The sequence below is a fragment of the Gallus gallus genome, chromosome 9, assembly GCF_016699485.2.
Source record: "Gallus gallus isolate bGalGal1 chromosome 9, bGalGal1.mat.broiler.GRCg7b, whole genome shotgun sequence".
In the NCBI taxonomy this organism is placed as follows: Eukaryota; Metazoa; Chordata; class Aves; order Galliformes; family Phasianidae; genus Gallus; species Gallus gallus.
Window position 1 is genome coordinate 7659433 of NC_052540.1, and position 12422 is coordinate 7671854.

A 12422-nucleotide genomic window follows, 5' to 3' on the forward strand; every position below is an offset into this window, starting at 1 on the left:
ATCAGCCTGCTGTTACTGGCGTGCAACATTGCAGTGGTTGTACCAATGCAAATGAGCAACAGCCAGCTTCATCGTGAGTGATGATGGTGAGTGGATGATGAGCCAGGAGCACTGAGCTGAACGCTGTGGTCACAGCATGCTGCTTGGGTGCACCCAGGGCCAGTGCCCAGTCCCAGCTGTGCTGCTGGGGCTCAGCCACCCACCGGAGGGCTGTGCAGTGAGCGCTGCCCCAGGCAGACGTACACTGACCTCAGTCCGACAAAGCTTTGACATTTTCAGCTCTTCACGCAGAAGACCACTGGCGTATGCTCCCAAATGCATTTCCCCCATTTACTCTGGAGCTTCAAAACCCACTCGGCTTACATCAACCATGGAAAAATGTAATTCCACCCACCCCTTCTGAATTTAGAATGATAAAGGAGCGGCAGTGATGTCTGGAGTGGGGCAGCAGATCTTACGCACATCTTGCTTACAAAGTATCTCTGGTTTTCATGAAATAAGTTTGTTTTCCTCCCCCAGCCACTGATGAGCACATGACAACCGTACAGAAGAAAAGCTCAACTCCTTCGTTCTGCTCACATTCACTCAGCATTTGCTCTAATCAATTATCTTATTTCATGCAATAAGAAAAGAATGAGATTCCTGTTACGCAGCCATAATCAGTTACAGTATGAAGCTGCGCCTGTGGAACATTTCTGACTTTGTAAATGAATCACATGCCCTGCCATTACGTTGCCCTTGTAGAACACTGGGCTGTTACCCAGCTTGGCTTTTTCACCCCTCTACAAATACCAGCGGCACAGTCTCACTGCAGCTCCATCCTACACCGTAAGGAACACATCTACCCGCGGAACAAGACTCTGTTTTTGTAGTTTATTGAAACGTAAAAGCAGAAGCAGATGTTGCCTACAGAGAAAGAGGAGCAGAGGGTGCAGCACACGGGAGCGGGCATCCGTGGGTGAGGCCCCATCGTCACAGGAAGGGCTCAATGTTGATCTCCAGGGCAGAGCAGGGCATGGTGAGCTCGAACTTGGTGATGACATCAGGGTGCAGCACTCCCAGCTTCCCCACGCTCTGACCTCTGGCAAAGATCTCAGCGCAGCGCCCAGGGAAGAAAGCAGAGCCTGTGAAGAAAGCGAGAGAAAAATCAATATTTCTCTGGGCCGAGGAAGTCAATAGGCATTTACCACGGGGAACAAAGCACTCACTATTAGGCAGCTCTGTGCGCTGAGATGCTAAGAATAGGCTCTCGCTTTCTGCATTAGCAGCTGCCATGATTGATAGCAAACGAGGAAACACTTTGAGTTAAAAATAAAATGTGAAGCCCAAAGCGTGGGCAACTTTTGCTCTCAGTTATTTTGACTGCGTTACTCCTTTAACAGGAATAAGCACAGATAACTGAATGCAGAGGGACAGTGAAATGGGCTTTCTGGGCTTTGGGTACTACTGAACACCTGAGTGTTTCCCACCTGACTCTGTTTAAGGAAATGGAGCTCGGTGGCACCTACGGGTCGGCAGCACATCACATAACTGGGCATGAGCTGTGCTCCTCATCTGCAGGAGGAGGAGGTAACACGTGGCCTTCCTTAGGGAAGAATGATGGAATGCACATTTGGAGCTGGGAAACTCGTCACATAGGAAGAACCCCTCCCAGCTCCTTCTGTGGTCAGTTCCAGCATGATCAGAGTGCTGGGATGCTTCAACAGCATTTGCATTAAAACCGGAGGGAGGACTTCTGTCTTTTAAGCTGAAACATGAAGCTGTGTATTTTGTTGCTGTTTATTCCTTCCTTCAGTTACTGTAACCCTGAGAAGGAGGTGAGGGCTGGTTGTTGAGCACAGCGCAGGGCTCAGCGCCAGCAGCACTGCAGGCAGTGCAGGGAGCACAGGGAGGGAGGGAGAGGACGAAGCACAGTGCTGGACCCCGCAGCTCCTCCTGCACAAAGCCTCTGCACCGTGCTCCTATCGCAGTGCCCTGCAGAGAGGGTCAGGCTCGCTTCTGTACTTCCACTAGGAAATCATCAGCACCAGAGAGAAGCACCCGCGCTGCCCTCTCCCCTTGCTCTGTGTCTTTTTCTCCGGGTCCTAAAATCCAACAAAGCGTCTTCTATGAGAAGAGACAGTGGATGGGAACGAGGAGGCTGCGATGCTGCAGCTGGGGTGAATCCCTGCAGTGCCACATTTAAAAAAGGGCCAAAATTAAACTCAAACTCCAGGAACATCATAGAATTGTAGGCTCATAGGATGGCTGGGGTTGGAAGGGACCTTGAAGCCCACCCAGTTCCAAGCCCTGCCACGGGCTGGCTGCCCCCAGGCTGCCCAGGGCTCCACCCAGCCAGGCCTTGATGGGGCACCCACAGCTGCTCTGGGCAGCAGTGCCAGCACCTCACTGCCCACTACTGGCCCCTAGGAGGAACCAAGAGGATGGCCGCAGTTCTCCCACATTCAGGCAGACCAGTAGGGGAACACAGCAGCCCCAGGCATCTCAGCTTTGTTTGTATCACAGTAACGCCACGTAAGGGTTGTTAATAAAACTATTCTGACCCGGTGTATTTTAAACGATCCATTCGGATCTCAACCCTGAGCACTGGGCACACAGCTGTGCCATTATCTGACCCCAGCTCTCACCCACACGTGACTCTGCCCACACAGACACTTCCCACTGCCACGCCGCACGCTGCAACGGGGCGTTAAAATACAACCGGATGGAACGCATTTGGAAGAGAAACAAACGCCGTGCATACGGATCACTCTGCAGACTGTGGGTGAAAACACAGCCTAAAAATAAAGTAGCCTTGCAGTTAGTGGTAAAGGCTTTCCCCTCTGTGAATAAAGCCGGTATTGTGCCAAGGGTGAGAGCAGCACAGTGATGTTCTTTCAGAAACGGCTGTGTGAGCTTACCCTGGCACAACAGCAAGAACTGAACACATGGTAACAATGCTGGCATGCCATAAAATTAGGGGGAAAAAGCAACCAAATCAACAAAAGCTTTGACAGTAGGGTTAATTAAAAAGCTGAGTCTGAGTTATCTGAGCTGAGCTCGGTGCAGCCTTGGGAGAGTCACTTTATCTCCCTGCACATCCATCCCAGTTACACCATGCGACTCAACTGGTTTTAACCTTTAAGCATCTGAGTGGGGTCTAACACTGCACTGCACCGAATCAAATGCTGCAAAACCGGCTATCATCCCCACATCCTTACAACCATTAAACATGTTTTTCCTCGTTACACTTTCACCTGTAGCACCCAGTGAGCTGCCACTGGGCCACAGGTTTCCCAGAGGCCAGTTCAGCTCTGGGTGTAACCTTGTGGTCAGCGGGGTCAGGAGAGCACCAAGCTGCACGCCGTTCCCAAGATCTGTGCTGTTTCCCATAGCATGAAACAATTATTTCAGGCCTAAGAAAGGCCATGGGCAGCAGTCAGCCTTGCAGTGAGCAGAGCACAGCCGGGATGGGGCGCCTGCTGCCCGAGCAACCGCTGCCTTTGTAATACATGTTGGAAGCCATTGGCAATTCACTGCATTGTATCGGAAGCTATGAAACTGCTTAATGATTATGTCAGAAGGTGAAGTGCTGAATCAGCTAGAAGCTCAACAGCAGCAAAACGTGTTCCTTCTTACCATAAGCTTACAGCATAGCTTCAGAATACATAACACAAGCAGACAGGCACCACTGAGGCTTCCAACCACAGAACGGAGGTGGTGGCTCTCCTTCACTCCTTGTCCGCAGCTTCACGTGCTCCAGCCAGTACTGCTCAATGACCACAATGCTATTTGATTTGACATTCCTTGCAGCAAAGGTGTAAAAATCTCATTAATATCACTAGGAAAAGATTTGTTCCTCAAAGTGCATGGAATGGAACCTTCGGACCACCTCTTCTCCTCCAGCCATGCTAACCCTGAAGGGTTCACTGCTCACGGCACAGCCCACAGTGCACGTGGTGCTTTGCAGACACACACCATTACTCTGTGACTGGAAGAGGTCAGGCAATCAGCAAATACAAATGGAAGAACCCGTTAAAAGCTTTAGGTTCCCATCTGTCTGGCTGACACTTGGCTCCTGCACCAGAGAAACATGAGCTGAGGAATAGTTTTACAGACAGTTTATGAACTCCAGTTAATAATGAAACTATTATTGTGATAATTGGCTGCACTACGGAATGCCTCAGAGCATATTCCTGCTTGCCAGAACGGCCTCTGGGCTGCATCCAGCAGATGGGGGCCTGAGGGCTCCCTATGTGAGCAGCTCTCCTGCAGCCCAACAGGCAACAGATGAGGGAGGTGTGCTCACACCTGGCCCTGTGCTGGACCACACAGCTCTACCAGGCTGCTACAATTAAGAGCCAATTACAGATAACAAAAAACAGGTGTTGAAAGGAGAGCCCATAAAGGAAGATTAAGACGAAACATAGACAAATGCGAGCAGAAAGAGGGAAGAAAGTACTGTGTAGCTGTGGTGTGATCTGAGTGAAGCACCAACCAGCGCTAGAAGAGAAGCAAGAAGGAGGTAGCAGCTTGGGAGGCAACAGCAGCCTGTAGGTGCTCCAAAATAACAGGTATGCTTCTTGCTTTGTGTATTTCTTGTGGTCCCAAGGAAATGGTAATAGTGTCTCAGGCTCTGAGGAAGCTTATGTGTTGTGGGCTGGACCATTGTGTCAGCTCTCAAAGTAAGGTATAAAGCCTTAGAGAGCCAAAGTTACATGAAAGATATGTGCTTATGTTGCTTTATGTGTATGAGGAGTCAGCAAAAAAGGTGTGATAACTTTGTTTGGAATATGCCAGACCATAAGCTGGAGCCTATTCTTAAGTGTCAATGAAGCAGGGATTAGAAGTAAATGTTAAGTGTGTGTTGTTCTAGCTGCACGCAGTGTTGTCAAGAACTGTAAGGTTGTGTGGAGAATGGCCTTCCTGAGATAGGCTTTGGCTGGTCGAGGAGTTGTTGCAGGACATCCAAAGGCAACACCGAGCATGCCAGGAGGTGGCTGCCTTTGTGGCTGTTGTGATCACACCCAATGCCTGTTCCTGTAGGTATTATTGCCTGTGCTATCAAGTGTTCTGAGAGCCAAAATTCATTTAAAAACTGCAATCTACTACGTCATTCACTTCAATGGTGGCAAATCTATCACTCTTCTGATATAATCCTGTCTGCTCCACACACAAATAGCTCTTCACAAACTTCACCTTGAAATCCAGCCAGGGATCGTATTGTCCTAGCTAATGGAGACTTGCACAATGTCAGAGGAAGTCAGAAGGTCTGATAATGGAAATCCACCTTTTAATATGTCAACATCATAATTGGTAGTTGCCAGAAGGGGTGGGGTGAAACACAATATGCATTCCTGAAGAAGAGATGCTGAAGCCAGTCATGGTTTATGCTGATATATTACATGCAAGTGAAAGACAAAAGCTACTTCTCGTGGCTGCGAGTAAGAATTTAATTTCTAATGTTCAGTGATGTAGAAATAACACCTTTAATTACAGCTTCTGTAGCTTGTCCTCAAAAATCTGTAATTGCCTTTCTGTATTCAGGCAACTCTGATTGCTTTGGGGTAATTCTTTGGCCAGTAATCCAATAGAGCATGTAGTCTTTAGCACATTTTCTGGCTAATTGACCCTCAAAACCCTCGGAGTTCCCTGCACTCTTTGTTGTCAAACACCTTGCACAGTTTCTTTTCTGTGCTTTACTCTCCCTCCTTTTCAAAAAGAAATAGATTAAAGCAGTATTAAAGGCCTACAGTTGTGCTAAGCCTTCGAACCTACTCATTTGTTCCTATAATTTGAAGGAACATCGGAAGCTGAAGCTTAAGAAGGTAATAGAGAGGAGCTCATGTGGCCTCTCAAGTCTTTCATCTTAATTCCCCATCCCCTTGGTGAGAGGGCAGCTGGGTGACTACCTCACCCTGGCTCATCTGCTGAAGTATTTTACCTTTGCGACACTGTATGGAATTTAGTTTGGAGGGTAGTGGTGGCTTTTCCTTTTTTTAGGATCAGGTTCTTCATATTTCCTAGTAATTCCCTTTTCCAGCACTCAAGTACAAAGTCATAGCATGCATTAGCATTTTTAAAAGGCAGTAACCTTTTCTTGTGGGTGTATGCAGTGCAGCTGGGCTCCCAAAATCTTATGCAAAGACCTCCAAAACTGCAGCTACCTCAACTTCGCATCTGTTCAACTAATATGAACTCGTAATACGTGTATTTGAAACTATGGCCTAAAGTTAAAAGCACAAACAAAATATCCTCTGTTGTAAATATTCCTCTGGTAGGTTGCTAAATGTTACTTCTATTATGCCTGCAACAAACTTCTTACTGTAAAGAGTGTGGAGAAATCAAAACAGGATTTGGGTTTTAGACCCATGGTCAACTGTTACAGTTGCACTAAGAAATGGATGCAGCGCTAACCTGGGGGGACTGGTACAGCTGGCACTCTCCTCTCCTTTGCCTTCAACAGAGACTGGTAGAAGCCTCAGGCTAGCTTTATTTTGCCACTATTGCTGTGAAATGCAAGAGCAGTAACAGAGGGTTACTGGATGTCCAGATGTGATCAAAGAATGTAACAGGTTTAGAGCTCCTTTTTAATCTCCTGTATTGTTCTCAGGATTACAGTACTGTCAAAATAATTTAAGATTATGTGGGAAACATTGCTGTGTTCCTGGCTTTTCCAATGGAAGGCAGTATTTGGGTGGAGGCTGAGGCTAAGGAAACCAAACATCCTGGGTCACCGATGTAGGTAATGGGATTTCATGTATGTGATGCTTAAGTACCAGTGTGACTGCTTCAATAATCTGTACAGGAAAAATTTGCCCTGAGTAGAAAACCTAAAAATTATTCTATCAAATTTGTATCTCATTTTCTAGAAATGAGTATTTGTGTATCAAGCTCAATAAATCTGCGTTTATGAGGCAGCTCAGAGAAACAACAATTCTACATTGGCCTTCAGCTAGACTTGAGGTGAATCATCACATAGCCAAGCTTTGTTTTTAGGCCAGTCCTGAAATCCAGGTTTATCTGAAATGTGGGTCTGCCCCGTCTAGAAGTCCCACACCTTAGCTGATATTGCATCACAGCTAACTTCTCTGTTCTGGGACTCTTTTTGTCCCTTTTCATATACATAAAAGAATAATTCACCTTTTACATCAGTATTCCTCAGGAATTAAAACAATAAACCATACTCATCATGGTAGGGGTATTGTGTACTCCATGTTGTGCAGTAAGCCAGTAGGTCTCAGCTTCTGGTTTGAACAAGAACCAGCACAGTCAGCCTGCAATTCTGCTTTAGCATGTTACATCTAGTTTGCATGATGTGTATGTATTTCACACCCTTGATCAAGCCATCCTCCCTTCCTAGTGACCTGACACCACTTGCTGATAGACAGGGAGGTGGTTGAGTCACTGTCCCTGGAGGTGTTCAAGAAACATTTAGGTGATGTACTAAGGAACATGGTTTAGTGAGGCAGTATGGGGTGGTAGATGGATGGTTGACTAGATGATCTTGACTAGATGATCTTGGAAGCTGTTTTCAACCTTGGTGATTCTATGATGCTATACGTTCATGGCTACTGGGTCTTAAATGACTTAAGTACTAAATGACTTACTTAAGTCCTTAAGTACTTAAATGACTTAGGTACTATTCTATGGTAGTTTAAGCTACGAATCTCAGCACCCAGTGAAACTATCAGTGCTAGCAACCAAGGCTTCTCAAGTGAATTCCTCTAACATAGGTGCAATCTTAAGATTCTGCATTCAAACTTATCTAGAAGCTTGAGGTGAAAACCTTACAACCTCCTGGTTAAAATTGTATTACGTACGTAATTGTGAGAAATGTATGTAGTGTTAAATATGAAGTGCTGTCTCTCTGCCTCTGTATCACAAAAATCAGAGACCTGCTTAGCTACAGCCTCACAGCAGTTTGAAGATGTGCTAGCACACCCAACATCCATGCACAGCCCCACTGACAACTGATGACTTGCACACTCGACGTGGCATTCTGTTATCAACTGTGCTTTGGGCTGATGTACCCCTAAACATCAGTCACACTGCAGTCAGGCAGCAGCATTACTCTTTACCTTTATTAAAGCAGATGCATGTGTGGGAAAAGGCCATAACTGGATCTTAAAATAAGCAGTCTCCTTCAAAAACAAATGAAACAAGGGGATAAAAAGCCTCACCATCGCAAGGAGAACCAACCAACCAACAAACCCAAGCCTGTGACAATGGGAATAAATAAAACTAGAATTATTTTAAGAACAGAATCAAATGTTAAACTTGTAGCCTTAGTAATCACCAAATACAAGATGACCAATCACAGCACTGATGTTGTAGCAAAGATGTGATCAGCTGAGCACACAGCCTGCCTCGGTCACAGCAGGGAAGCAGCACTGCAGCCGCTGCTGACATCACTGGTGCTGCCCCTGCTTGCCACGAAAGGAGAGATGCAATTTGCTATTTCTGCTTGCTAGGTTGGATGAATCATCTTTTATAGAGAGGGCTTTGCAACAGCTACACTGCAAACACAGTTTGTGACAAAGCAATCATTTTGTATTTCAAAATCTAAGGAGAGAATATAAAAATGACCTAATTCTGTATCATGTAATGGAAGCTGTGCCAGACCTCAAAAACTCTTGATGCAAGGAAGATTTTAATCTTACACTTGCAAGATATGTGATTTAAAAAAATATAGTTGCCCTTGCTGATGGGGGTGGGGAGCAGCAGAATGCAACTCTAAAGAGGCCTCTCCAGTACAGGAACAGCAGAACAATGACTATATATTAGGGGGGAGAAATGGGCACCTTCAGTTGAAACACAGAGGTCAGTGTTTCAGGTGGGTCTGTGAGTTGATGGAAACAGGTAGAAGATGAGAAGTCTAACTGTTAGGAGGAGAATTACTGCTGCTGGGAGCATCCCTAGTCTGTGAGAACAAAATGCAGCGGGGGGGGGGGAAAAAAAGCACTGTAATCTCTATTAATTTCTACTAGGGGAAAAAGGATGGTACCTGAACACAGTCTGTCTCTTTGCAAGCCGACCTGACAACCATCTCCAAAATATTTCTGTAGTACCTGTAGACTTATTCTCCTGCTATTATACCATAGGAAATATACTTCTAAGTGAGGCAATTCAAAGGTATTGCTCATCTGAAAGAACTTCCTGAATTTGAGAAACAAGTATTTTTTTTTGTTCTTACTGGACGTTTTATTTCATGTGTGGGGGAAACCATCCCTCAAACAGAGGTTGGTAGTGAGAGTTTAAAAACAGAGAAGTCCATGACTGCCAAACCTCTCACTGTCCCGTGATATGTTATAGTAACACACTTTTCCTCTGCCTGATAGCAGTACTGGCACTTCTGTAGTATGAGAAAAACATTCATGTGCTGCCAGCGTTTCCAGGTGGATGGTCTACATAACCAGAATCCAGTGATCTGACACTGATCCTGGGGTAAGAAAAACCTGATTTGGTAATTGGCAAATGTGGATCCACATCCTCTAAATTTCAGTCAATTAGCAGCTGATACGGTTTTATGGCAAATGGATGTTGTCACAAATGTGATTCTAGTCTTTCAAACTAAAATTTGGTAGATAAATACAATTACAAGCATGCAATAGTAACTACAAGGTATCTGTACTTGAATGGCCATTAAAATGATGAAAAACTGGCTCATATTTTCTAATGTATCACAAATGATGCTTGAGGCTTCACAGTAAGATGTGCACGTTTCCTTTATTTATCTATGAGTAAATAGATAATTAGTGACACTTGTGAATGATGCAATAGCTGCCAGGACGGCTACTGAGTGCAATTTGAGCTTGAGTTAATAAAACCAGAACAGGCATTAATAATGCTGAGTTCTTAGCACAGGTACTAAACCTCTGTGCATGGTTCAATCTCCCAGTTAGAACTGACCACCGGAGAGAGACGTGGGGGCTCAGTGCTACGTATGCAACTCAGAATTAGTCCCAGACTTTCCTCCTTTTGTCTTATGAATTGAGATTAACTTTAAATGGAGATTTAGACTCTGATCTGTTGCATAATTATTACTTTAAAAGCAAACTGATGTTCTTAGTTATGGAGATAACTATTACACCTCTAATTTCACAGCTAAACCTCATTAACTGAGAACTTATTACCATGATTTACTGTGGAATTAAAATTTTCTACACTTTACCACACCTTTCATTTAATTAAGGGCTGTAAAAATAAAGGGGAGCAATATTTTTAAAGACAACTGTCAATTACTAAAGGAAGCAAGGCTTAGTAGGCATTCAAGTATGCATTTATTAAGCAGACATTTATGGTGATCACAAACTGGCTGACTTCCCAGCCTTATTAAGCTGCTGACTACCCTAACAGAATGAATGGCATGCAAATTTATCCAAAAAGATAAATAAACAAAAGTCCAAAGCTTGAGCTGCAATTCCCCAGAACAAATAGAGGAGCTGGTGCTGTAAGCCCACACTATCCAGGAACCGTTTGGTTTTTATGTGAACAAGCAGCATTCGTTTTCTGTGAACACATCAACTTGCTTCACTTGCATCAAACATGGGTATTACTCTCAGTTTTCAAACAGGTTGGACTGAATTCATTTATATTTGCAAGGTACAGGAGACTCTCAGGAGGTACTGCAAAAAATAGGGCTTTTCTTCTTCATATTTAGAATGACTGACACTTTTTTTATAAGGTAAGAGAGAAATTATACCTAACACCACACCTTCAAGTATTGTGCAAGACAAGCTGCTATCAGTATTTAATATGCACAAACTGTTTTTCTAGCTTAAGTAAAACTTGACTGTGGACCTAAGTCCCACTAGGAACACCATTTGTGATCGTGGTCCTGACTTCTAGAAGACGATAGTCACCTAGGACATGGGATTACCAAAATGTTGCAGAAAACTTACCTGTTTCTGCAGAGAGAAAAGCTTGAAATGAAGAATAACTTCCAGTGTATTTATCAGAATGGCACTAGCTTTCATTTCAAAGGAAGTGAAACCAATTGAAATAAAAAAGAACTAATTCCATTAAATTCATTGGCTCCTTCTACTCACATATTTGTCATTTAAAAAGATTGATCCATGCATCTTATGATATAGAATTCTGAGATAGTTTTATGCAAGGAGACTGTATTATGGAGCACGGGAAAATGTGAGGAGGGAAGCAGTAATTATACTCAGACTGTTCAATTATGGATGCCTAGGCTGTTCTAAAACTAAAACCAAAATCTTTTCTAGGTCAGTGATCATGGAATTCAGAAAGTCAATCCTGTATGTTTTAGAACAACGGGTAGCATTTCAGAATTGTCTTTAAAACTTCATGATTTCCTATCTCTAGTAATAAAGGGAAAAAGTTTCCTCAGTAACTCTAAGAAACTGAAAAGCCAAATGTACATACATTGAAATTGAATTCAGCCACTTAGAACCCTCCCTTCCTTAAGGCTGCTTTAAACATCTTTTCTCCACTTATTACCTAGCTCAGATTACACCAAACTGTAGTGCAAAGGCCAGGGGAACATCACAATTTCACCCATATTTTCTAGCATCTGCACTTTTTCACAGGTGTTGCTATGAAGGCAGAAAGGCTCTGACCTTCGGGTCAAATCATAGGGCACTTAGGTGTTGGTAGAACAGAAGGAGCTTAAATAACTATGATTTGCACATATGGGCCAAAGAAGAATATAGCATGGGCGTTTCATTTCCAAAGTGAATTTGGAAAGGAGGCAAATAGGGGCCCAATACATCTCCTCTATTTATTCTGTGTTGCTCATACAAAATAAGGTTTTTCCCAGCATCGTTTTTTCAACAATTATTAGAGTCATTTTAAGCAGTTACACCAGGAATAAAGCCTTACCTTCATCTTGTGTTCAATACTAGTCTCAAGTTCTACTTAAGACTGCACACAGAAGTGGTATCTGGAGTCTTTCTAAGTCAGTATCAGTCTCATAGGATAAATCCATTTCTCAGCATACAAATTTTAATTTGGCACAGGCAATAAAAGACATGCTCCATAAAGATGCATCAAAACAGCCGTGCCACATTAAAGTCCTGATTTAAAACCTCTGAAGTAACTAGCATTGCTCTTTCTGAAGTATTTCAGGATGCTGCAGTCTCATAAGACATTACAGGATATCTTTCTTTCACTCAGCAATTGACCTTACTCCATCATCTGCTGACACTTTCTCTCACACGTGCTTAACGCACAGATTGCAAAGCAAGTTAAAAACAAAACCAAAGCTCTCTAGGCTACTCTGACTGAGTTACCTCTGCAGTCAGTATCTTCTAAATAAGTTGGTGCAGTGACACTGCATTCACTTGGCACTAAGAGTATCAGCCATCTGCATTGTTATTGAGGTTAAATTCCAATGTCAGTAGAACTGCAAGGGATCTCCATGTCATCCCTGGAGAGTTTCTGAATCGCTGCTGAAACAAAGCAGTAGGCACTTT

At 43.9% G+C, this 12422-nt stretch overlaps 1 protein-coding gene across 2 annotated transcripts in view; it reads right to left on the reverse strand.

Moving 5' to 3' along the window:
- Nucleotides 1–859: 859 nt before the first annotated feature.
- FARSB (phenylalanyl-tRNA synthetase beta subunit) overlaps nucleotides 860–12422 on the reverse strand; it is a 34414-nt gene continuing 22851 nt past the window's right edge. The window contains exon 18 of one of the 2 annotated variants that reach the window (XM_040705542.2): nucleotides 860–1124. In XM_040705542.2, the coding sequence (XP_040561476.1) occupies nucleotides 973–1124 (152 nt within the window). In that variant the 3' untranslated portion in view covers nucleotides 860–972. 2 annotated transcript variants of the gene reach the window in all.